The 27805-nt window shown below is 39.8% G+C and overlaps 1 protein-coding gene across 3 annotated transcripts in view; it reads right to left on the bottom strand.

The window, feature by feature from the left end:
* Positions 1–548: 548 nt before the first annotated feature.
* CDH12 (cadherin 12) overlaps positions 549–27805 on the bottom strand; it is a 914698-nt gene continuing 887441 nt past the window's right edge. For all 3 annotated transcript variants that reach the window (XM_045005599.1, XM_045005600.1, XM_045005601.1), the window contains 5 exons: positions 19248–19384; positions 12091–12212; positions 8408–8525; positions 4808–5059; positions 549–1665 (listed from right to left, as the gene is read on the bottom strand). In XM_045005599.1, the coding sequence (XP_044861534.1) occupies positions 1166–1665; positions 4808–5059; positions 8408–8525; positions 12091–12212; positions 19248–19384 (1129 nt within the window). In that variant the 3' untranslated portion in view covers positions 549–1165. The remainder of the gene's footprint in view (positions 1666–4807; positions 5060–8407; positions 8526–12090; positions 12213–19247; positions 19385–27805) is intronic.

Below are 27805 nucleotides of genomic sequence, written 5' to 3'. Positions count from 1 at the left end.
ACTGAATATTTTCTTGAAGACTACTGTAGACTTCATTTTCAGAGTGCTCTAAGACATTTGACACATCTGACACCACAGTGGCACTGATACGAAAGTATGACATATCCTGAATTTTAGGACCAGTTGTGCAGGTTCCAGCAGGAGTTTAACATATATGTCCTCTCTGTCATGTATGTCTACAATATTGACAGAAGGACAAACTAATTTCAAAGAAAAGCGATGTGAAGTTCTTTATATATATTTCATTAGTCATACTTACAATGAAAAAAAACCCACTGATACTAAAAAATACATTAGCCCTCTTAAAACCACCACTGATGTACAAATAACCTGTCTGTACATGATGAGTGGGAGTCAAGGGAAGTTTCCTTCCTATAAAAGAACAGATGTTTTCATAATTTTCTCTCTCATCCTGGAAAAAGTGTAACTGATTAACCTTTTAAATATTCCTTTATGTATGCTAAGATCAAAGTGTGGTGTGTTTTTAATTTTGGGCTTTACATCTTGAAATTGAGTAATAGCATTTTTTATTCAATTTTTCAGTGAAATGCAGACAGAAGAAATGTGATATCTTGGCATACAATTATTATTATTATTCCTTAAAATAAAATAAAAATCCAAAACACTACCCCTTGAGTTGTGGTCGCTGGATATATTCCAGAAAGTTATCTTCATTTTTGTTTTAAAAGAACTAGAAGTCAGCATGTTGCTATTGCTTCTTGACATAAAGATAATGTCCTTTATGTTCAGTTTACAGGTCAGTTCTGTAACACCATCATAGCAGAGTCTTTACCGCTTTAAATGATAAAAGTTTCAATAGGCACTTTAGTGGAATTAAGAAACATCTACCACTCTTCCACCATGATGCCAGAAAGCTAGCTTCTGTCTAAGTTGTCATATCAGTACATTGTAGCTAATAGGCCTGAGTTTGTCTCAGTGTTATTCCCAAGTAACAAAAAACACCAACAAAAAAAGTATATCTTACAAGGTTTATCCTCCCTTTGCAGACCAAACCAAAACTGACAGTATGATAAATATAGTAACTTGCTGGAAACAGGTGCTGTCTTTTATAATCAAAGGAATCTTGTCCTATAAAGCCTGGGTTTTATTTTTAGTTTGTTGTTGTTATAGTTTTCTTATTCTTTCCTTTTGGGTTTCCCCTCCCTTAAGTGACTTTATCAGTATTATAATTTTCTTCCTCTCCGAACATCTCTGCCAAGACTTTAAAGCGGGGTCCCCAGTCACTCAGGTAATCGTAATCCTGGTCTGCCTCTGTAGTAAGTGAATCTATAGAGCTCAGAGACTCTGCTACAGATCCATTTCCTTCATAGGCATAGGTTGCCAGTGAATCATAAGGGGGTGCAGTGGGATCCACATCGTTTTCCTGCAGCCTTTGATTAATGAAATCTCTTATGTCTGTGTTGTCTTCCACTGGTGGTCTCTGACGTGGGAAACATAGAGTGTCTGGTTTTATATCCCTGCGTATTTTGTTATCTTCAATCACTTTTGGATTCCTCAGGGCACCGATGTCGAAAGCCTGGGTGTCTTCCTCCCCACCTCCTTCATCATCATAATGGATGACATTGTCTCTGATGTCTTCTTTAGAGGTCATCAGGGTGTCTTTTTTTTTCTGCCTTCGAAGTGCCACGTACAGCACAACAATGACTGGAACAAGGGAAGAATTGTATATTAAGACAAGTATGGAAATACCTTGGCTGTCTGCTGACACTAATATATCCTTCTATGATAGATAGGAGCAATCAAAGGGATCTTTTATTTAGAAGACATGCTCCTGCTGCTTTACTTTTTTTTTTTTAAGCAGTGCTGTAACCAGTAAGGTAGTATTTGCAGCTTGACGCACCTAACTCCCATCATTGCCAGCTATGCACCGAATAATGAATAAGCCCCCAAAGGGCTTGCCTTTACTATAGAGCCATGTAGGAATCATATATATATATTTGGTTTTTAAGGTAGTTTCACAATGTGAAAATGTATTCCATTCCAAAATGGATGGAAGAAAATTGAAAATTGTTAAAATTTCCTGCAAGCTGAAATTGGGGGGAGAGAGGGAGTTGGATTGATCAGAATTTTTAATTCAGATTTTGCCTTTCTAATTTCATATTGTATTTTATAAAGCACATTTTAAAATAACTGAAACAAAAATAGTTTTGAAACAGAAAACCAATCAAAGAGGTCAAAATGTTCCTTATCACTGATTTTTTTGTTTGTTTGTTTTTCAGTTTGGAAATTAATTTTCATTAATGGTGACATATTTTGCTATATGTTTTTATTTTTCACAAACCAGCATATTCTGGTGGAAAAACAATTCATAATAATATTTGAACATGACCTTGAGGAGTCATACTAATGACATGATGCTGATAGTGACTTTGCAGTCAGGGACAAATCATGTTCAACATGGTATAAATTGGTTGGGCTTAAACCCTGGTCCATATAATTTACCCAGGAACCAGTGATACAGTACTGAACATGACTTCTCCCTGTCTACACTGACTGCAGGATCATAGCCAATAATATTTTGTTAATTAACATGGCTCTTCAAGGTGGTGTTCTAACTCAGTGCAATTTTCTAGTGAAAATGAATCTTAAGGGTACAGCAGGTTGACTTTTGAAATATCTGATTTTAAAATCTCTGTATCAGGTAGGTTTCTTAAATAACAATTATGGAGTAGGCGTCTAAGTTACCAATACAACAATACATAGTAGGAAGTGGGTTTGAGATATAGAAGATCACGTTAGGCTATGGGGAGTACTGAAGATTGTCAATGACAAATGAATGTTCCTAGGTCAAGTGTAACATAGCACACTGTTACCACACTGAGTGGAGTGCAGAGAACCACTAACAGACCCAAATCCTCTACTCTGTACAAAGCCAAAGTAAATGGGCCTTGGAGTTCTGTGGGAATCAGTGATGGAACTGACCCCTTCTCTTAGCAGCTGTTGCTATAATCCGTATTACCCAGTTGCTGTGTCACATCATAGAATTATAGACATGCAGGACTGGAGGGGACCTTGATAGGTGATCTAGTCCAGTGTTTCTCAACCTTTTTGGGCTCAGGACCCATTTGTAAAAGTTTACGACCTGTCTCAACCCAGTAAATAGTCTGAGGGTGGAGGCCCTGGGGTGGCTTCGGTCAGATCCTGTCCCCTGTGGGGGGTGGGTCTTGTCAGGCACTCGCCCCTCAGTGGCAGCTCCTGCAGCTCTGTACTGTGAGATTGGTTGGGTTTGGCTCTCCTCTCTGGGCATTGCAACCTTTGGGGTTGAAGCCCTGCTCAGGTTTGGCCTATCCCCCTCACTGGACTAAATTTGTGTGAGTGAAGTTGTTACCATTTGAAACATTCTGACAACCTGATTTGGGGTTCTGACCCCAGAGTTGAGAAACCCTGACCTGACCAGTCCCCTGCACTGAGGCAGGACTATTAGTAGTAGTAGTGTTATCTAGAACAGTGGTTTTCAACTGTGGCTCCCAGATCCTTAAACCATGTCTAAGATTTCCAAGAGGGTCCACACTGCCATTTGAATTTTTTTAGGGGTTCACAAATGAAAAATGGTTGTAAATCAGTGATCTAGAACAGTGTTTCTCAAACTTGGGACGCCGCTTATGTAGGGAAAGCCCCTGGCAGGCCGGGCCGGTTTGTTTACCAGCCCTGTCCGCAGGTTCAGCCGATCACGGCTCCCACTGGCCGTGGTTCGCTGCTCCAGGCCAATGGGAGCTGCTGGAAGCAGCAGCCAGCACATCCCTCAGCCCACACCACTTCCAGCAGCTCCCATTGGCCTGGAACAGCAAACCGCGGCCAGTGAGAGCTGTGATCAGCTGAAGCTGCGGACAGGGCTGGTAAACAAACCGGCCCGGCTTGCCAGGGGCTTTCCCTACACAAGCGGCGTCCCAAGTTTGGGAAACACTGATCTAGACCATCCCTGATAGGTTTTTGCCTAAGCTGTTCTTAAAAACCTTCAAGGACAGAGATTCCACAATCTCCCTAGGTAATTTGTTCCATTGCATAACTATCTTATATGCCGGGAGTGAGTGTGTTCAGGTGAGTGTCCTCCACCAGTAGTTCTGTGTAAGGAGCTGGTCTGAAAAGCTTGGATTCAGGGCATTTAACACCTTGAAGTGCCTATCAGAATCTGAGTTACCCAGTCTATTGTGTAAGCAATAAAGTAGGTTTGATTACACTACTAGTGTACTAGGGCTTTATTCTGGGGAAGATAGGCAGTAGCCTGGGCTGCCAATTACACTGTATAAGTAAGACCTTATGGTAAAGAGAGCTTGTACTCAAGCATCAACGTCATGCTATGGAATCTGTACAAATGTTATATTATTTTGCAATAGTCCAGTCAGCCACAGTCTACATTATAATTATGTCTTCCTGTCTCATTTCTTCATTCTTCTTACTTAATCCCTCATAATAATTGAAGAAAGGCCCTTACCAGGTAGCGGCTTGTGCAGACTTAGTAATTTTAAATATATGGAAATCAGTTCCTCATGAAAGGTATTTAATCAACACTGTTTCAGAGCAAAATTTGCATTTCAAACCAAACTGTTAAGGTATTTTTTCCCGCTCCATAAGAAATATGTAGCAGTTAGCAGATTGCATGCTCGGATTCAAATTAATGGTCAGTGCTTTGGGATATTTTTCTACAAAGGTAGAAGCATAAAAATTCTCTTTGTAAACAGTCGTACATTTTCAGTGGCCTTTGTTAAACAATAAATGGAACTATGGTGACTCAAGTTAATTCACAAGTAAAATCAGAGACGTACTTTGTTACAGGATGAAAACTAACCTAGAAGTATAACAATACACAGCAATATTGCGATCAAAGCCCCTGTGCTGAGTCCAACTGGTAGGAAGATTGCTTCAACATTGCAGGATAGGATGATACCATCAGAATCACATCTACAAACGTGGATAGTCATTGTGTTTGTGCTGCTCTGTACAGGATAGCTGCTGTCTTCTATCACAACTGGGAGGAAATACAAGTCTTGCTGCCTACGGCTGTAGCCACTTCTCCTGGTTTCAATTCCAGCTGTGTTGTCTGCAAAACATGACAGTTATCATAGGATTGTTTATATTGTGCTTCACTTAATATTTAAAAGTTTGTATTTTGTTGAACAGCAGAAAACTAATCTGGCTTCCTGAATCAGTGGATTATATATGCTCTGTGAGCCCCTTGGTTCATTATTACTGAAGCTGTCAAATTCAAATCAGATGCAGCCAAGGTTTTTTTTTCAAGGCAACAACTAATCTTTTTTGTTTGTGTACATTTATCCAGCTAAGCTTGACAGCTAACATTTCAAAGCAGAAATGAAAAAGAATATATATTTCCTTTTTTTTTTTCTGTTACCGGTATTCCATTAGCAGGGGATTTCAATCTTTCCTTTCCTTTCCTTGCAGTGGAGTTTGGATCTGGTCCCCATTATGAATATGTCTCACTTTAGCCCTTTGGATTTGACAATGAGGCAGCTGGAGGAAGCACAATAGCCCCTCGACTTCCCCACCCCACTGAAAACAGACAATTAAAGAAAAAAATTTCAGCAATCAACTGAGCCCTTCATACCATTAGTACATTTGCCCCTAATCAGTGCACAAACTGCACAGAGCTCCCAGGAGCTGAGTTTTGCCACTTCTTCCCAGCAGGAGCTGACTTACCACTGCTTTACATGAATCAAGCAAACTTGAGTAGGAAAGCAATGATGTGAAGATTAAAAGGATTAAGTAGTGGCAAAAGGAAAAGCATGATTGGAAAGCAATTTACTGTCAGGTCTAATTGGGGATAGCTTGCAGTGCTCATCCCCCGTTACCATCTCCCCCATGTGCATTACTGTCTAGTTCAGATCATTTGCTGCAACATTACAAGAGTTCACTTACTAGATGTTTTTTCCCTTCCCCCTTTGAATCCTGCCACTGAATATAAAGATTAAGAGCCACATCCAGCTCTCAGATACCTATGTTCAACAATCATTAAAGCTGATAGGAGTTGAGTGCAAGTATCTATAGACCAGATTTCTTAAGCACCTAGATGCTATTCTGATTAAAGCCGGTTGAACATTGTCCAACTGAACATCTTTCTGTCAGACAATGGTGTTTCATTGAAATTGAAACTTCCCACAGGAATGTCTCAGTTTTGACAACATTTTGTCACTCTGGGGTGGGGGGTAGAGCTTATCTGATAAGGTCTAAAAGTTCCATTTTTGACCTGAACATTTTGATTTCTTTAGTATCAACATGGCATTCCATTAAGAAAATAATTGTATGTTGTATAGTAATGTCAAAATTAAAAGAAAAGATTTCAATAGTCCCAAAATGCTCCTTTCCTCCCCCCAAAAAAATCTTCATGGGTAATTTTTGAAGTTTATTTTTTTTTCTAACTCAGAGTGAAGGCAAAGAATATAAACATTCTGGAATTTATCACAAAGCAGAAACCATGGTTCTGATTAGGTGTCTAATTCCGATTAGGTGCCTTACGGCTGGTCTACACTTACAAATGCCACAGCTGCACCACTGCAGTTGCGTTGCTCTACATACACTGATGGGAGGGATTCTCCTGTCAGTGGAGCTAATCCATCTCCACTAGGTGATAGCTTGGTCAACAGAAGAATTCTTACATTGACCTAGCACTGTCTATAAGGGGACTTAAGTTAGCTCAACTATGTTGCTCTGCAGGTGTGGATTTTTCACACCCCTGACCAATGTCATTAAACCGACCATTTTTTTTAATTGTAGAACAATCCTTGTAAGTACAACAACAGACAGGTAGGTCTTGGTCCTAAATGCAAATATCAATTGTTATGGGAAATTAGCATAAAAATAGGCCTAAAAAGGCTCTTTGGAGGTATGTGTGTGCCTCTGGCACAGTAGTGACTGTTCTGGTAACTTTTATTTTATTGTGAGTCCTGCAGTGCTTGGTGTTTTTTCTTCCTTTTAAACCCAAATTCCTGGAATCAGGAGAATCTCAGCTTTCATTTAAAAATGTTTTAAAACCTCATAGTTGTAGAGAGAAGATTAAAAACGTGAAATCACTTAAAATATTTTTGGGTTCTTTTAATGTCTCATGATTTTATGCCATTTGTGATTTTTGGGAGCCTTAATTCATAAGGTTTGAATGGTTGTGGCTGGCAAAACTGCTGCCATTGTAGTTGCTAGGAATCAGTACATGTCTTTAGGAGCAGAATCTGGTAGACTACTTTGGTGTGGTTTCCCCTCAGCCTCTGGTCCCAGTGATTTCTTCTCCCCCTCCTCCCTCCAAAGGAGAAAATCAATGTTATGAGACAAACTCGTTCATGCTTCATTTCCCTTCTGTGCCTTCCTTCTTCATTTCATGGCTGAACTTAAGGTAGAACTGGATGCAGTTTTTTCATGAAAAGTGCTGCTTTCTTGAAACCAAAGCTTCTTGTGGGAATGTAACAGTTTTAATGAGAGAGGTTTCTCAAACCCAGGATGGAATTTCTGGAGATGGAGAGAGCGAGCCATCCCAGAACAGCCAATAGCCCAGCGGTAAAGGCACTCACTGGGATGTGAGAGACACAACTCCCTCTGATTCAGGCTATTTCGGGGTGTCTCCCTCTTTTTTTTAATGGAAAAAAAAATAAAGGTCCCAGTTTTGTTGTGATATACAGTGGGAAAAATTCTGACATCTTGAAAAAATTTCAGGGCACTAAATAGAGCTGGTAAATAGAATAGATTGACTTGAGATATTCGTCCTACATTCTACTTCACCTCATTCCTTCAACCCCGTACCTTCCTATTTCTGGGCTTCTCTCACTCTATCATCAGCTTCTTATTTTTCACCTTCTATCATCAGAAAGGACTCACTGGCTGACTATGTAACAGTGAATTGTGTAATAAGTGCTATCAAATGCACTAAGTAAATGAACTGAAAAAAGAAGAAAGGTGAAACTCTTTGTATAAAACTTCACCGTGCATGAATCATAATGCACTTACAAAAATGGGCTATTGCATGTACATGCTGATGCTGTGTAGTGCTCTTTGGCTTTGACGACAAAATACAAACACTGGTACAGATTAGTTGGCCTTTTTTTGATTCATGAACGATTAAGGCAATAGATTATGTAAATATAAAACAGAGATTATTTACATACTGTATTATATTTACATATTCAATAATATTAAAATATTCAGTTTACAAAATATGTAAATTATTTACACAGATTAAAAAATTTTAAGGCCAAATGGGACCATTCGATCATCTAGTCTGACCTCCTGTATACCACAGATCCTTACATTTCACCCAGTCACCTTACTGCGTTCAGTAACTCATGTTTGGCTAAAGTATATCTTCTGGAAAGGCACCCCAGTCTTGATCTGAAGTCATCAAGAGCTGATAATCCACCATTTCCCTTGGTAATGTGGGTAAACAACTTACTCCTGTAGTCTTGGACTGTGAAATTTGGTTTGGTGGACACCTCAGGTGAAAGTCTAAAGGAAAACCTTTGTCCAGCAGGGGACAAATCTTTGTCCGCAGCACTGACAGTCTGAATGACCTGAAACCAGATTGAAATTGAATTTGAGGTCAGTTCACTCTTTTAAAAGAAACAGCTTTGCAAGAACATTAACGTAGTCATCAAACAACAGAGATGGACATTTAAGCAATAAGACACGACAGAGTCTGTTTCCTACTGGAATAAAGTGCCATTCCTCTGTGTTGTAAAGTAAGGGGATGAAGGCAGAATGCCACATTCTCTTTCAGAGTGGTGTAGCCAAGAAAGTCACACTGTGAGCTGTCTGAATAAGATTATAAAATCATCCCATGAAAATAATAATGGAAACAAATATTTTGTAACTTGTACCTAAAAAGCATAGTGATAGTCACAGGATAGATATAGATATTCTCTTGCCAAGTAGTAATGCCATACTATATAGTTCACATTAAGAAAAACAAGTATCAGAGGGGTAGCCGTGTTAGTCTGGTTCTGTAGAAGCAGCAAAGAGTCCTGTGGCACCTTATAGACTAACAGACGTTTTGCAGCATGAGCTTTCGTGGGTGAATACCCACTTCTTCGGATGCAAGACTTGATCTGAAGTCATCCGAAGAAGTGGGTATTCACCCACGAAAGCTCATGCTGCAAAACGTCTGTTAGTCTATAAGGTGCCACAGGACTCTTTGCTGCTTCATTAAGAAAAACATGATAATTAGGATGAAATAAATGAGACTTTAAAAATAGAGACAGGTTTGAATCAAAACTCCAGATCTGAATGTCTTTCACAAACTCTGTGGAAGTTTGGCTCCCCATAGGCTCTTGCTATAATTGGTTTAGAGGGAATGGCCAAGAGTCTGTCTCAGAAGACCTCTTTTGTACACAAATGGTAGAAGGGAAGCAGAAGAGCAAAGGTGCAGAGAGAAGGCCAGAGATGCAATAGTTTGGGAGTATGTGTGGGACTCTGACTTTATCTACAGGTACATCTTGCATTGGTTAGAATAAAATTGTTTTTAAAGCTGATTTAGTAAAACCGGTACAAACCCCTTTGTGGATGCTCTTAAGTCACTTTGCACCAGCTTTATTGATTGCCAAATTAATACCAAACTTATGTAAAATGCTTTTTATCAGCAGCTTTCGTAGCTCTTTACAAAGGAGGTTAGTACCATGTCCCCATTTTAAACATGGGGAAATTGAGGCAAAGACAGGTGATATGACCTGCTCAAGGTCACAAAGCAGGCCAGTGGAAAGAGCTGAGACTAGAACGTAGGTCTCCTGAGTCCCTGGTCCAGTGCTCTATCTACTAAGCCCCATTAAAGCTTAGTGGATGTATGTATGCCTTCATAAGTGCTTTCATTGGTTTTAAAAAAGAAAACACTTTAGTTTAGAAAACACTTAATATTGGTACCTGTTAAGCTTTGCAATGCTCACCTGAACCAATTTTTTTTAAGATTCTCCCATCACTAGTATCAGTGACTAGATAACACACAGATAGATGCTTTATAAACACCATATGTTACATTATACCGGTAAAATAAGAAGGTAAAATACATAAGACACATTAGTAGATAGAGGTACATGCAGATCATAGATGCTCACTGATTACTACAGCACCTCACTGACACTGGTTAATACACAATGCTCCTTTTGTGGTAAATTTAGAGCTCTCCCAGCCTTCATCCCAAAATAAAAACAAATGTGCTGGCACTGACGTTTGGGATGAAGTACAACAACTGGGTTAGCTCCCTGTCTTCTCAATGGAGCCAACAATTTTTTGACAGTCAATTTTTATATATTCATGTAATTTGAAATCACAGACAAAACTGTCACTTAAAAAATGAGTATGATGGTTACATAGGCAGGTGTGTTTTTCTTTTTGCTAGTCACTAATTATAGAGCAGGCAAAATCATTCTAATTCCATAGCTGATAACCAATGTTCCCTCTATTTTTTTCCACGCATGTGTGGAATGAATTTTGTTATGTGCACCAGTATGGAGGTAATGTGCAGATGTGCACCATCAGTAGAAACAGAAAACCTAGATATAATATATATATTTTTAAAAAATTACCATAGGGATAATTATTCCAGCCAGGACAGGTTAGGCATTTTAGAACTCACTACTCAAAGAATTATATTTAAGCATAAAAGAGAAATAAAAATTATGAAATGCGTAGACCAGCCAAAAAAATAAAATAGCACTTTGAAAGAATAAAATTAGAGAATATATGTGCATTGTGGGAAGTAACAACAACAAGAATAATACAAGTATGTGTTCGGAGGTGAGTGTGAAAGACTCTGTGTGTGTGTGTGTGTGAGACACAAAGTGTGAATGTGAGACACAGAGAAAATGTGCATGTGTGTGTGTAAAAGAGGGAGAGAGAGAGAGACACACACAGGTCTCTTCCCTCCATGGCCCTGAGGCTGGGCGGGAGGAGTCTCTCCCCAGCTGCCGCAGCCCCAAGACTGGGGCCAGGTGAGAGAGCTGTTTCTCCGGTCCCAGCTGCAGCCCCAGGCAGACCTGGGGCCTGGGGTGACCGCCGTCTCTCCCATCCCAGCTGCAGCCCCGGCCAGAACGGGGGCTGGGGGAGAGAGGCGTCTCTCCCTCCCCCTAGCCCAGCATGCCCCAAGCTCCTCCAAACCCCCATCACCTCACCCCACCCTCCACATTCTTCATGCTCACCTGTGTGCATACCTGTGTGGCTGGTGCGCGGCCCTTGATGGGCTCATGTGCAGCCACACAGGCGAACACTTAAAGGGAACACAGCTGATAACTGAATTAATCAAACTGTTAAAACTCCAAGCCCTGTTTCCTTGAGGTAAAATTTTGATACAGTACAAAAGATGTTATGGCCTAGGGCTTTGCAGAAACTTTGACTGTTCAGCACTTAAACAGGACCACATACCAATGAATTGTGGACCAAATTCTGATGCTTCAGTCAGTTGAGAAACATCTTACTCTGCATATTTTACTATTGACTTAAATGAATCACTTGTGGAGTAAGGTGCTGTTCAGCTGAGTGAGGGTATCACAATCAGATCCTGAGTGTAATGTGTATATTTCAGACTGCTGATTTTGGGTGAAAATATCTCTGCTTTGTTGAGATTTCTTCCCAGGGAAGGAATATATGGATAAAGACACCTGACCAAGTATCATCTAATTGCTTCCTTGAGCCCACCCCCTCTGTTTTATCAATCTGTTGTCTATAGTCTTATGCTTAATCCTAAACTCTTTGGGGGTAGGAATTGTCTCTGTTGTATGCTTGTATAGTGCCTACAGTGGGGCCCTGGCCTCTAGGTGCTACCATACTACAAATAAATAGTACCAATAACAGAAAATATGATGGGCAACAATAAGAATTTCAAAAAGCCAGTGCTTGTTTTCAGTGGGAACACATAGCTAATTTCCAAAAGGATTACAAACTGATACTATCAAAGCTTTCTAGGGGATTTGGATGCTGAATCTTTGGTGCTCAAATCCCTTAGGTAGCTTCGAAAAATCTCATCCACAATTTTTTATTTTTAAGTGTGAAATTAACAATATAGTCTCCCCCCCCCCCAAAAAAAAAACCCTGGCTTTTACTTTTATAAAATAATAGTAACATTAAAAGGAAACCAAAATATCAAAATACCTGTCCCGGTTTTGCGTTTTCACATACAGATGTCTCATATGGCACTGAAATTTCTGGAGGAAATTCGTTGACATCTAAGACATTTATTATAACATTGACTTTGCTGGTTAGTAATGGATTACCTATAAAAAAATTTAGACAGAAAGAAAGAAAAATTAGGAAATACTATTTCTGTATGTCCCCCTCAACAGTGCCCATTATCTTGCCGGAAACACGCAAGGGTTCCAGATACACAGCTTTCACACTAGTGCAACTCCTTGACTTCAATGGACTTAGTTTTCATTCTCACCAGTGTGAGATCAGACTCAATTCAAGGGCTTTATTGTTTTGGACCAGATCCTGATGACCTTACTTACACTGAGTGGTATCTTCCTATTCATGGAGTAAGGTAACTACTCAATAAAAGTAAAAGTATCTGAAATTGACTCTTCAGATGGAAATTATAGGTGAATACTTTTCTTAGATCACTTTACAAGAATTCTACTGCTAATCATTTCCCATGATTTAAAACTGTATTCATTTTTTTCTAATGATGAAATATAAAAATTCCATAAACTTAATACTTACAAGCTGCTATACATCTTCAAAATGCTGTACAAATGGTAATTAATTAGGAAAGTAAGTAGATATACACATTGTATGGATGGGGAAAATGAGAGAGAAGGGTTCAGTGACTTGCCAAAAAGCCACAGAGTAAGCCAGTGACAGTCAGCTTTGGAACTCAGGTGTCTCTAGATTATAAACCAATGGTTAGTCCACTAAACTATGCTGCAACAATTATCCATTCATTGTACAGGTAACACATACATATGGGCACAAAATTCATATTTAAAAAGAGTATGCATCATGTTAATAGGCAAGGACCTTCCAACTCTTCCAAACTGCTGTGTTCTACAGATATTACTGGAAAGTTGTTTATAGATTTATGTGCAAATTCAGTGCTGGTGTAAGCAGGAACAATTCCACTATGCAAAATTCTCTATAATACACAGGGGTTAGAAAATCAAAGGATAATTTTGTCCCTCAGGATTGAAAATATTCAGGTTTCTATGCAGTTACAGTTAGCCATAAAAAAAAAAAGTGCTATAAGTCATGGCTGGCAGAGACAGAACAGCATGAGATAAGAAATATAAGAACTCTCTTAAACTTTCACCCATTTTTAGAACCAAATTTACACGGAACCTTTCAGAAGTGCTGAATTATTTGGATTACTTGCGTATTTAATATTTTTTGCACAAGCCACTGCAAGCCTGGGATCTGTGGCCAGCCCAGGCAACAGCAGGGATGGAGGATATAATAATTTGCTGTGTGTATAGGTTAGCAATTTACAATTCCCCACCTCCAGACCAACATAAAAGCGTGGTGAGAATTATACCTCTGAGAGGCACAATTTCTTTCCTGTCCAGTGGCACAGCTGTATGCTACCTCTTACAAAGCCACAATGCAGACTTGAATGATTTCCAAATCAAATTCATTCAGTTGCAAGTAAAAAGTTGTTGTTATAAATATACAAGTAAAGTACTGCCGCTAGCCCTGCAATCTCAATTTAGGATCTAAAAAAAACAACAAAAGAATATAAGCTGTGTTATTTCTTCTTGTGAATCAACACTAGTACAAGTGCAAGTCAATTTTTGTTCCTTTGCAACCCATTTCCTTCAAATTCATCCTCAGCTACACATTTGCAACCTCGCTGAAGCCAAATGGATATAACAGAGGACAGAATTTGGCCCCACAGTTGGGAATTAAGTGACAATTTTGTTGATAGACAATCTAAAGTAAATTCTACCCCACTCTCTCAAGGTTGAATTGTCTCTGTAGTGCTAAAAAAAAAATAAAAATACGGCAAAAGTTTATTTTAGTCACTAAAGAAAGCAACAGTGATTCTGAATACACTGAGATCAGATGGGTCAAGTAAGAAGGTGTTGTTTTCACAGCTTCACTTTCAACAGCACCTCATTTTAAAAATCTTGCCCATGCAGTGGTGCTCTCTGAAAGGAAAATTGTATATTCATACAGAATATCTCGGTCATACATGATTCTTTGAGTCTATTGTAAGTTCATTTTAGGGGAAGCAATGAAGATCATTCTGGATTGTATTAGCAGGAGTGTTATAAGCAAGACACGAGAAGTAATTCTTCTGCTCTACTCTGTGCTGATTAGGCCTGAACTGGAGCATTGTGTCCAGTTCCGGGAGCCACATTTCAGGAAGGATGTTCATAAATTGGAGACAGTCCAGCGAAGAGCAACAAAAATGATTAATGGTCTAGACAACATGAGCTATGAGGGAAGATTGAAAAAATTGGGTTTCTTTAGTCTGGAAAAGAGAAGACTGGGGAGGGACATAATAACAGCTTTCAAGTATGTAAAAGGTTGTTACAAGGAGGAGGAAAAAACAATGTTTTTCTTAACCTTTGAGGATAAGACAAGAAGCAATGAGCTAAATTGCAGTAAGGGAGGTTTAGGTTGGACATTAGGAATAAGTTCCTGTCAGGGTGGTTAAGCACTGGAATAAATTGCCTACGGAGGTTGTTCAATCTCCATCATTGGAGATTTTTAAGAGCAGTTAGACAAATGCCTATCAGGAATGATCTAGATAATTCTTAGTCCTGCCATGAGTGCAGGGATTGGACAAGATGACCTCTCAAGGTTCCTTCCAGTCATATGATTCTTTGAGAGATAGCTGCAGAAGAAGTTCTGAACCTAAGTTGTAGATGAAGATGACAATATGAGGGCACAGTCATCACTGTCAGTTCCTTTTTATCACTAAAAATATATTAAAATATTTTTCTAATAATGCATTAGTTGTGAATGATGTATGTTCTTTCAAGTGTCTTGTAAATGGAAGCAGCTGACTAGTTAAACTGTTTAAAATCTTGGTAATTCCTATTAAAGTGGTAATCTCTCTATATATCATATTGATTTGAATTTTCTTTTGGAAGTGTTTCATATGAAAGATTATTTTCATTTTGTTTTCAGCTTCTGTAGCACAGTGCAGAAATTAATGGGGGTAAATTAAAAAAAAAAGAAAAGTTAGAAGGAATTTGAGTGACTGCCATTAATATCAACGGTAGTAGTTTGGTTGTGTTTTTTTATTAATTCCTGTGCACCACCTTGAAAATATACTTGTTTCAGCCTGTCATTGATAATCATGAAAGATAATAGAAGGGAGAGATTCCTCTATCCTTACTCATATTGGCTAATACCTTACAATAGTGCTGCCTGAGCCTAGCTATAATCATAAGAATAATAGTGGGGCTACCAGACTTGGTTACTATAAATAATAAATAATAATAATAATAATAAATAATAAATAGAATTTTCTCTTGCTCTGGTCCTTCAATCTGTTTCCTTTTAAAAAATATAACCTCAGGTGCTCTGGTGCTAATAATAGCATTATATGAGCCATAGCCAGCATTATCAGCTTGTAAGGAAAGTCTGCATTATTCATCCATATCTGCATTCAGGATTATATATTGCCTGCCACTATCTTTAGCAATTTGAGTTGCATTGTACTTGTGCTATTACTGGAAAGTAACTAGCTCTCTTGAGGCCTACACAATCACTCCTAGTCAAGATTAGTTGCTGTGGAAGAAAGGTAAGATAAGAATCATCATTGAGTTTAAATACGGCCCATCTTGAAGCCGCAGATGTGCAGTGGAAACCAATAAGGACTCTGTTCCAGGTATGAGACAGGCATAGCTGATCCACAGAAACTTGTTCATGACCTTGACATTATTTTCCATGTAAAGTGGCATGGTGGCAAAGCCCAGTTCCATTTGTATTTCTCTTTGAGCTGCTGGAGGCCAAGATGGTGGGCAGTATTTAAATGAGAAACACAAGACGCAGATCACATAGTCAAGTGTAACAGGGCCTTAAGAGCCAGCCAGAAGTGGGATTTTCTCTAAATTGAGGAGAACAATCTTATTATTTTGTTTTTGTTCATTTCACAAATGTAGATTATTGTATGAGAGGAGAAAACTCTAGACAGCAGAGAAAAGTGTTAACATTTGTGATCCATTGTGCCTACGCTGATTTGGGCACCTAAATACAAGTGATCTGACACTTTCTGAAGAGCTGAGCACAATCAAATCCCAGTGAAGTCAGTAGGAACTGCAGGTGCTTGGACAATGGTGGTACAACCCCGTGTATCTTGTCTATCATCTCTACTCATAGAGCAACACTTATTGGGTAACTATAGGCTGGAAAATTCCTAATGAAGACAAGAGAAGGATGGTTTGTGCTTAAGGCACTGGGTGGGGAGCTGGGACATCTGAGTTCACTTCCTGGCTACAGAACTCTTGTGTGACCTTGGGCAATTTGCTTCACCTGTGCCTTAGACCATTGTCTGTAAAATAAAACGTGGAGAATTGGGGCCCTAGAGATTGCTTTTGGAAATTTGGGCCCTTAGCTATTAAATTCATACCTTGCATACTTGAACTGTATGTATATCACTCCATAAATACACACATGGTTAGGCTTTTTTTTTTAATAGGCTAGAAATGAGGGCTATATACAATTACTTGAATGGATGAGACAGTTAATCAAATCATTCTCTCTCATCCTGGGAGAATTAAAATTAAAATGTCAATTTTTGTATGTGCTAATTTTCAAAAGTTATAAATTTAGTTTTGCTGGGGTGGCTTGGAATGGGAAACATATGAGATTATTTCATCAAAATTGCAAAACGCAATTGAAAAAAAGATAAGTGAACATCTTTTGATCAAAGCTATGATAACAATTCAAAAGGAATATAAAACCTCATGCTTCAGGACATAGGATAACTTCCAATTGACAGGGTTACAGAAGAAACTTTCTTGATGGGTTGGTTATTCTATAATTGTCCATTATGAGGTATTTTTCACCTTCCTTTGAAGCAGCTGGTAATGGCTACTTTCAGAGACAGGACACTGGGCTAAATGGACCATTAATCTGATCAGGTGTAGCCATTCCACTGTTCCTACATCAGTATTGAGTAACTGTCATAATGTTCAGTTTTAAAGCAGGAACTCGTCTAAATAATTAAATTAGCTTTCTCTGTCTTTTTCCAATGGTCCCCTCAGTACTTCTCCTTGACAGAGGCAGTGAATGTGATAAAGTATTTAAAATGTTTCCATGGCAGGGAAATTCAGAAACTTGCCCTTTCCCCCTCTTCTACTACTACTTAGCATTTCTGAAATCCCAGCATTTCCCTCTGTTACCTCTGAGTCAGACAGACCTATATGAAGCTTTGACAGGTAATATTTCTTTGTTCTCCAAAGTATTGCCAATTATAGGTGTACTGTATGTATAACATTTATTTTTAATGACATGAATAACATTTGATGCACAAATATTAAGGTATATGGGGATATGAATTTCAAATGTATGAGAGGTATAGGTTTACTAGGTTGGCTAATGGTTAGAATTGGGAATTTTATAATGTGGGCTACATGCAACAACTCTTAATATCAGCACTATATTACTATAACTGTATTTCCCTTTATATGCCATGTTGAAGTGAACCTGGTTTTTTTGACCTGTTTTTTTAATTACTCTGGAGTCTGGGAGAATAATAGATTCACAATGAGTTCACTAGAACAAATGCCTTATTTCAGGACAAATTCGCAAACCGAAAATGCTCCTTCCTTACCAATAAATCTAAATATTTAAGCTTTCCTTAAGCACAGCCTATAAAGAGATCTCCATGCTGCAACACCATTTCTGCATGCCTTTCAAATTCTCTGAAATCAGATTACAATTCTGCTGGCCTTTTTTTTTTCTAGTTCACTCAAGAAAATGTACTTCCCCCATACAAAGGTAAGGTCAGAAATCACAGGTTTAGGATATACACATAATGAGATGACTCCTTCAGTTTAAGTGCATAGGCACATTATTTTATTTCCTATTCTGTCTTCAGCCTTTAGGGATATTCCTCTGGCTCAGTTTGAGATAACTACAACTGATATTTTTTTTTCAGCTGGAGTAAGTTTTAATAACACACATACATACATATATATATATATATATATATATATATATATATATATATATATATATATATATATAAAGTCCTACCTTCTACGTTATTAGTATGTATAGTTTATTGAGTAATCAGTATGCATTTACTGAATAATGCATAAGGGAAAACATGGTCCCTGCCTCTGTAATATACATTCTAAAACAGATAAACAATACAGTACTGTTGTAAAGTGCACCAGGGGTCCAGATCCACAGCCTATTTAAGTCAATGGAAAGACTTCTGTGAATCAGATGCCAGATGATCGAAAAATAGGTTTCTTTCCCAAAGGATGAAACAAACCTAGGAGAATTAACTTTGACAGGGAAAGAGGTGTGCTATACAGAAGGATGTGAATGAAGAGGGGGATGCTTGCTTGATGCCCCATGAGAAGGAGGGAGTTCCCAACATAGGGGGGCAGACTAAAAGAAGGCACAGAGAGGAGCATGGGAGAAGACAACGAGGAGAGTGATTAGGCAGGGGGGCTTGGGCAGATTGAGAGGAGAGATGGATCAGGCAGGTGAATTCATGCAGAGCCTTCCATTACGGGTATCACCTCAACCTTAACTCCATTCTAATATAGTTTTTGTCTGGGAATTAAAATAACCATTATACTCTTCCCCACACAAAGAGGAAACGTATGCTTTCTCCTTGACTATCCTCAACTTGATCTTATTAAGTAAACAACAAAACAAAGAACAAGAGAAAGGTCTCCATGTGAGAGCACCAACTCTCTCTCTCTCCACTGTAGCACCCACAGACAAAATGGCAGCTATCTCTGCAGCAAGGAGGTACTTTTCTCCATTTAAAAGTTCAGTACACATACGAGACACAAACTACAGTAGTTACACCACAGTTATCAATTGTTTAATCACAATAGTCCCAGTAAAATGCATGTTCTAATATCATCCTTTAACTCCAACCTCTTTCTGATAAAATTTCCATTGACTTCAGTGGGAACTGTGCTTGCTTAAGGAGCACAGGATCAAACCTGACTATATGTGAGTATTTGAATATGATACTTAGCCTTACCAAACTGATACATATTATGCATCCTTAAATCATTTCATACTAATAAACATTTTAGAGGAGGCTCACTTCTGAGCATTGTATTCTGAGAGATACCATTTTAGTATCTTAATTCAATTCATGCCATACTTACTAAGTTTACTTGCAATTATAGAGAAATTGTACTGTGTGGTGCTTTCTCTGTCCAGTAATTCATTAGTTGCAATGGTTCCTTCAGATCCATCTATTGTAAAGTAGCTCTCTGAATCACTCTTCCGATCTATGAAGTACCTGCATATGAAAAAAGTAGAGGCAAGTGTGCAACGATTATACTATCTTGATTATACCAGGCTAGCTTGATGTGTTTTGTTCCACCCCCACCCCCACCCCCCGTAAACAATGATTTCTTTGTTTCAAGGTAAAGGGGAAATGGGAAATAATGAAAGATTTAGTACAACTAACATTCATATTATTTTAAGCCCTTGATACCTACAAACTCATCACATACTACTCAGCTTCAATGACCTCTGATCACTACCGCAAATCACTGCTGAAAGTATCAGAGAGACTTGTAGGGGGAAAGGAAGAATGGATGCGAAACAGTATCAAAGGGCTGGATTCTCTAATCAGATATGGGCGCTTTTCACCATCAGGAGGTACTAAAATGCCAGAAACTGGCGGCAACTAGCCTGGAGCGAATTCCTCTGTTGGAGATGAACTCCCTGAAGGCACGAGTGTACTGACTTCACACTGGATGCCTATCAGTCCCCTCGTTCTTGGCTTAGGTGGCATATCAAGGGAAGGAGGGGTCATGTTGGGGGGAGACAGGTGGGAAGTGGGTGTGTTATAACTCCACTGCACTACATCTCTCCTCTACTGGTGTAGAGCCCTGTAGCAGGGTGGACCCTGCTCCGGGGTTTTAAGGGGTTAAAAGTGGCCTGACAGAGCTGAGCTGATTGGGGAAGTGGCTACAGCTGGGGGCCACGCCCCAAACTGAGGAGCAGGGCCTTATAAAAGGCAGGGAAGCTAGGAGCCCAGACAGTCTCTCTTCTGCCTTCAGAGCGAGATGGGCCTAGCTGCTGGGAAAGAGAGACCAGGTACCTGAGTGCAGCAGGGCTGGGGAAGGCTGAGGAGCCGGGGAGCTCCAGCCTAGAAAGCCCCAGGCTGTGGCCTAGGAGTGGGCCGATAGGTACTGTGGGTTGCAGAGGGCGGCCCAGGGGTAGGACAAAGCAGCAGGTCCAAACCCTCCTTGCCAGGGATGAGTTGGCTGAGACTGCAGTCTGCCCAGAGTGGGGGCTAGACAATGACTGGCAATAGCCATACACTGAGGCAAGGTAGGGATAGAGGGTGAGGGTTACCTAAGGAGGGGAGACCCAGAGAGACGGGGGTTATTGTCAGGGGGCAGCACCCCAGAGAAAGGGGCACCGGGTCCAGAGAGGGACACGGGGGCCAGACGAACAGGTGGATCACTGGCCTGCAGAGGGCGCTCCGGCGCTGGACAGAGCTAATTCCATGAGTCACCAGCAGGAGGCGCCGCAGGGGTGAGTACCGCCCTGTTACAAGCCCATTGAGAACCCTGTATCAATATATCAAATTAGAGCAGCCCATAAGCAACCCTGACTTTTGTCAGGTCTCGGAATCAGAGAGCTGTAACTGTCTTCCTGTCACTTCCTTTGAGCCCTTCTGTGCCAAGCAAAGCTCTGGAACAGCAGAGAATCAAGCTCCGTGTGTTTTCTTCTAGGAAGGACTTAATAGAAGAAGTAGATGTGCTTGTCTGTGAACTGTTCTGTTTACAATCTGATAACTTGTTCCAAAACCATTCCCCTTGAATTCAAATTAATTTCTAGTCTAATTTCTCATCTGATGGTACTGTTTGCAATCATAAGAGAATAATAATTTTTTTCTGATGCAGTGCCATGAGCTACTAATTCCTTTTTCTTTTTCATTATCAGGTAACAACAGCTGCACATCTAGCTGCCATTGCTTGAATAGTAGGCAGGGTGGAATGGACACAGTCATTTGTGAAAAGTAGACAATAAGGATAAAACTGATCATAACCGTAGGTGAATTTAATAGAATATAAATATCGGAGGACTGTGGACTTCGCACATCTTGTGATTTTATGCTCCCTCCACTCTCTTGTGAACCAGTGAGAGTGATTTATAGGAAGAAAATATATGTACTGTAAAGGCAAGCAGTAGAATACCAGACTTTTCCTCAATGCTGAATGAAGTGATGAGTAAAAACGGTAGTTGACATATCGCAGAGTAAACCAACTTGAAGTAAAACTCAAGAACTTCAACTGGAGAAGAGTTAAATTAAATTTCATGACTGAGATGAAGTATTCCTTTGGGAGATGTTTGCTTTCATTACAAATGTACATGACCTCCAAGAAAATCCTATATATATATGTGAGAAGGGTTACATATACGTGAAATAAATAAATATATATATATATATATATATATATATATATATATATATATATGTGTGTGTGTGTATGTATGTGTATATATATATGTGTGTGTATGTATGTGTATATATATATATGTGTGTGTATGTATGTGTGTATATATGTAAGCAGAGTGAAGATGAGCTCTACCCTGACATCTGGTGAATTGTGGCAAGGTATGGAAAAGAACTTCAGAGGCTGATCTTGTTTGCATAGGCACACCTACCCCACCTAGCATGAGCCCAAATGGTCACTTTGGCTGCTGTGGGAGTCTCAGTTTCTCTGTTATTTGGGCAGGAAGAATAAAGTGTTGTTACCCTGATTATGTGAATCAAGGACAATGAAAGTGTTTTATGACAGAGGGATTCGCCATCAACTAAGAAGGACTTGCTAGACAAGGGACATGGGTTCCAAAACCCAGTGAATTGAGAGAGAGGCTGGGGATAGGCATTTGTACCTGAGGGTATGGGCTACTTTTGAGGGCCTGAAATACCAGTTGTTCCTCCTCCTCCTCCTCTCCTCTCGACTATGGAATATCAAAACTAATTTTAATTCCATTAGGAGTCTAGTTACAGGCTGCTGAGCAGAATTCATATGGGGCCAATGGTGCACCAGCACTGAGGCTCCCCTACTACAAGCTGAAATCACTAATGAGATAAAATTACTAAGCTGAAATCACTGAGTGCTGGAGTGGGGGGCTGAAGCTATGTTGCTGAGCAGCTGGCAGAGCAGTTTGTGGGAGAACTGGAGCAGCTTGTGGGACAGCTGGTGGAGCAGAGCGGCTGGCAGAGTGGAGCAGTTCGTGGAATGGCTGGAGTGGCTCATAGGATGGCTGGTGGAGCGGAGCAGCTGGTGGAATGAAGCAGAGCAGTTTGCAGAATGGCTGGTGGAGTGGGGTGGCTGGTGGAGAAGCTCGTGGTGAAGGCTGCAGCAGAGCCCCATGGAGAGGCAGGTCAGTTGGCCTTGGACCGCATAAGGTGCCCCTTAACATTGCTGCGCCCACCCCCTGGGCTGGGAGGTAAAATTCTGCAGATAAACTTTTGAACTCTGGGGCTGCACTGACCAGGGACAGAGACTTTTGGGTTGTTGGACTTTGGGGTGATTTTTGGGTTGCTGGACTCAAGAGACTTTTGGGGTGTTGGACTTTTGGGACTTTGGGTGATTTTTTTGGGGTTGGTGGACTTAAGTCCCTGAAGGGAAAAGGATACTGCCAAACTTACTTGAGGGAGGTGGGTCTTTTGCTCATGGTTTGTGTTATGAATCCTGTTTGTGGTGTTTCCCCAACTTAATGCCACATTGTTTCCCTCCTTTATTAAAGGGATTTTGCTACACTCAGACTCTGTGCTTGTGAGAGAGGAAGTATTGCCTCTTAGAGGCGCCTGGGGGGTGGTCACAGGGTGGGGGCTCGAGCTGGTTTTGCATTGTGTTGTTGAAATGGAACCCCTAGATACTGAACCCGGCCCTTGTTGCTGCCAACTCAGTTGGGCAGAAGGGTTACATATACGTGAAATATATTATTGATTAGCAGCCAGCTTTGCCAGTCCACATCTTAATTTTAAAAGCCTTGTAAATGATTAGTTAAAGGCATGGTGTATAGTTGTATACAACTGTATTGCAATGGTCTGATGTAGGTGACCGACATTAGCCAACCATTTTTGAAAATGTGAATGTCAATGTTCAAAGTAAGTTGTTAAATAACATGTATCAGAAAGGTATATATAGGTAATGTGCTGTTTGTAGTGTTGTTGGTCCCAGGATAAGAGAGACAAAAGGTGGGTGGGGTAATATCTTTTATTGGACTAACCTATGTTGGTGAAAGAGACAATCTTGCAAGCTTCATAGTGACTTGAAGAAGAGCTCTGTGGGGGTATCAACACTTATTTCACTCACAAACAGAAGTTGGTCTAGTAAAAGGTCACCCACCTTGTCTTTCTAATAGGTGAAATATGGCAGTATGCTTTCAGAAGTTTCTTGTTTAATAAAGTGTGTCTGCTACATGTTTTAATTTGCAATCATTGCTGAAATATACTGGAGGCAACCATGAGAAGGCAGCTTCGTTTATCTTCCCCTCTTTAGTGCCTATGTCCAGGGCCAGTGCAACCATTTAGGTGACCTAGGCAGTCACCTAGGGCACTGGCATTTGGGGGGCGCCATTTTCTTCAGCAGTGACCATGGTGGCCGGATCTTCGGCCACCCCGATCGCCGCTGGCATTTAGGCGGAGGGAGCTGGGGCAGGGTAGCGCGGGGAGGGCCGCCGGCAGCAAGGCGGGGGGGACGGCATGCAGGGGAACTCCCCGCCCTAGCTCACCCCTGCCCCGCCTCCTCCTCGAGCATGCTGTGGCTGCTTCACTTCTCCCGCCTCCCAGGCTTGTGGCGCCTAAGCTGATTGGTGCTGCAAGCCTGGGAGGCGGGAGAAGTGAAGCAGCCATGGTGTGCTCGGGGTGCTTGTCTGTGGAGCAGGGGTGAGCTGGGGCGGGGGGGTGCCTCAGGGCGGAGGGTAGGGGGTGGGGAGCTGCCACAAGGGGGGCACCTCAGGGCGGGGGCGTGGAGGGGGGCGCAAGGTGGAAGTTTTGCCTAGGGCGTGAAAAATCCTTGCACCAGCCCTGCCTATGTCAGTTATGTTTGGTTAAATATCTTTGCATGAGTCAGAGAAGATGAGTCAGGATCTGACTCATAGCCCTTTGAAATCAGTGGGAGTTTTCTATTGACTTCAGATCGTTGGACCCAGGAGGCTACAGTTTAAGGTACCAATCCTACAAACACTTATGCCTGTGATTAATTTTAAGCAAGTGAATTGTTCTGCTGAATTCAATAGGATTACTCTTGTGTTTATAATTAAGCACATGCATAAATGTTTGCAGGCCTTGGGACTCCAGCCTGCAAACCCTAATGCATGTCATTAACTTGGTGAATATGAGTCCAATAACTACTCATATGCATATGTGTTTACAGGATCCAGGATTAACCAATTAATTCCCACACAGTGGACCTAACGCTGCTCCCTCTGAGTCCATGACAAAACTCCTACTGACTTCACTGGGATTGAGAATAATTTGGGATGAGAACAATTGGCCATACTTATGAAAACAGCATGGACTATTTATGCTAGTAGTGCTGGCAATAGTCTGAAAAAGGGGTGGAATCACCATCATCAAATTCAATGAACAATTGTGTCCGTGGCTGCAGCATTTAATCACTTTCTCTATTGCTGTTACTTTACTCATAGCATATTGAACCATACTTCTAAGGAAGAAAAATATTCCAATACCTCTTTTCACACAGCACACAGTCAACCAGTAGAACTCCCTGCCAGAAGATGTTGTGAAGGCCAAGACTATAACAGGGATTAACAAAAAACTAGATAAATTAATGGAGGATAGGTCCATCAATGGCTATTAGCCAGAATGGGCAGGGATCGTGTCCGTAGTCTCTGTTTGCCAGACGCTGAGATGGGCAACAGAGGATGGATCACTTGATGATTACTTGTTCTTTCCATTCCCTCTGGGGCACCTGGCATTGACCACTGTCAGAAGACAGGCTACTGGGCTAGATGGACCTTTGGTCTGACCCAGTATGGCCGTCCTTATTTTCTAATGAACACCATTCAGGTTAGGGAAATTATACAGAGGGACCTAAAGAGCTGGAAGAAAATAAAATGAGATTGATTTTTTTAAAATATGCCAATTAAGGACACTGTATAATTATACATGTAATTCCCAGGGGGAATGAACCTGGGAAGGAACAATGAGGACAGGTGGTGGTGGACTGGAAGAAAGCAAATTAATCTTGAGTTTGAAATATGGCTGCACAAAAGTCTACAAGAGGCATTATGTAATGTAGCAGGGAGCTAATAGACCCTGTTTCTGGTAAATACCACCAAGAAAACTGAATTTTGTCTTGGGCACCACATGACAAATAAGATATCAGCAAATGGGAGGGAGTTCAGAGAACAGTATTAAAAATAATTCTGGGTCTTGAAATTTTGAGGAAAGATTAAAAGATCTACAATATGTTTACCTTGTATAAGAGATGACAGGAGAGACAAGATAATGGACTACAAATAGTGGAAGGGTTTAAATACCAAAAAGGGACGAGTATTATTTAGTATTATATAGGGGGCTATAACAAGAACACAGGATGAAATTAAGAAAGAAATGTAGGTTCAATAACAAAATCTTCCTTGGAGTGATACATAATAAGCTGCAGAGTAGTTTCCTGAGACAAATAACAAAAGCCCTATCAATGGACATTTTAAAAACTAATTTGGGCAAAATCATAATATATTTATTGTATGGAAGAATACTGCATTGGCAGGAAGATGTATTGGGTGATCTCTTAGGTCTTTGCCATCTCAGATATCTGATTATAAAGAAATGGATATTTCACACTAAGAATCTAATTACATATAGTAATACTCAGATAAAGTTTTCATTAAGTTGGAATTAAAATTGAGTACATAAAAACAAATTAAAGAATTAGAAAAAATGTTGCAGTTATTTAAAAAACAAAAATACAAGAAGAAATTGACATTTGTCTCTAAAGTTATGCCCCAAAGAAATCCAAATATTTTAAAGTAATGAAGTTTAAAAGGTGCAAATAACCTTAGCTCTGTCCTCTTAGCCTCCTATCTCAATTTCTTTGTTTCTTTCATATCCATTTTATAAGATGAGTTATTCTTGGATTATAAACTTTTTTTAAAGGTATAAAGAACATAAATTTGGGAGAAAACACCTTGTGTCTAGAGCATCAAAAATGTGCACCACAGAGCACTGGTTCACACATACATATCTTGCTCATTGAGATGCTTTGTTATCATACTAACCTTTGTCCTTCTTGTGGAAATTGCATAATTTCTTGATGTGGACATAGGAGATTTATACAGGTAGGTAAACTAGGGTCTGTGTCTAATAACACCTCGATAATTGGCAACACATGGAATTCTAATCAAGAGTGATGAATGATTGCCTTCAGTTTGCTATTTATTCAATCACAAGTTTGTATTACAAGTATGTCTTCCTCAGAGAGCTCTTCATGGCTGTTAAGGGCAGCTGGGACTGGTACAATCAACACTTATCAGAAATAAGGCACTTTGTTTTTTGTGGTCAGTGATGCTGTTAATCTTATTATGGCTAGACAGGATTTTTCTCATGGCCTTCATATTTGGGACAATGTTAAGATTATTTGGGATCCTTATCTGTACTTACAAAGGTTTGGGTTTAGTTGAATCTTCTTTTGTCTTGCAGGAGGATGGATTTGAATAGGCCATTTCTGTGTTTTAACTAATATGATCCTATGAAATAGCTGTATCAAAGATGAAATATGTGTTCATAAGCACAGAAGACACAAGTCTTCATAGATGTGGAGCACATAAAATTCAAGTTGTTCTGTGTTAGCAGTCTCCAAATCTTTTCTGCATGATTATTCAACTCCTCAGTACTCTGTACTATCCAGTGCACATAACATTTTGTATATACATTGGGCTGACTATGCTGTATCAGGTATCTTTCAATAAAATCAAATAAGACTACTATTTTCTTAGATAACCTCAAAATAAATATGATTTAAGTGAAGGTTGACATATTTAAACCTATTAAAAACCTATAGGGCAAATCACACCACTGATTTATGCCAGTTCTAATATTGGGATTTTTTAATAATGAAGCATTCCTACTTAAATGATAAAAATCCTGTGGATATCAACAGAAATCAATTAGTAGGTTTAACCACCACAATGCAGGAAATGTGGTCTTATATAGGAATGGCTAATAATGTTTTGGTTTTTTGTTTTTTTTAAACCTAATACTGTTTCTCATAATATCCAGCCAACACTGAATTTTCTCTCTCTCTATCTTGTATTTATTCTAAGCCAAGAAACAGGAAGGATTGACAACAGAGGCTAATATATCCCCACAAGTTTTTTTCCTCTTTAAATAATTTAGTGAGTCTAGCTCATCTTCTCTTAATGGAGGCATGAACTCCCTATACCTATGCTAAGGATTTTCAAAGCCTTGTTATTTCATTAAAGGTCAAACCAAATAAAATCCTAATGGAGTTGCTGTCAGCTCTTATCTTATCCTCCATGTAACCCTATGGGTACCAGCTTGATCCCTAACGAAGCCAATCTATGCAAATATGTCCCAAACAATTTATAGCATCACTGCATAAATGCTTGCAGGAGAATATTAGCCAAGCAAAATACAAACAAAATGGCAGAAATGTCAAAGATAACAAACAAAGACTTCTTAGGCAGTGTGGCTTAC

The sequence above is a fragment of the Mauremys mutica genome, chromosome 2 (assembly GCF_020497125.1).
Source record: "Mauremys mutica isolate MM-2020 ecotype Southern chromosome 2, ASM2049712v1, whole genome shotgun sequence".
Lineage (NCBI taxonomy): Eukaryota > Metazoa > Chordata > Testudines > Geoemydidae > Mauremys > Mauremys mutica.
This window is presented reverse-complemented; position numbering and strand designations above follow the sequence as displayed.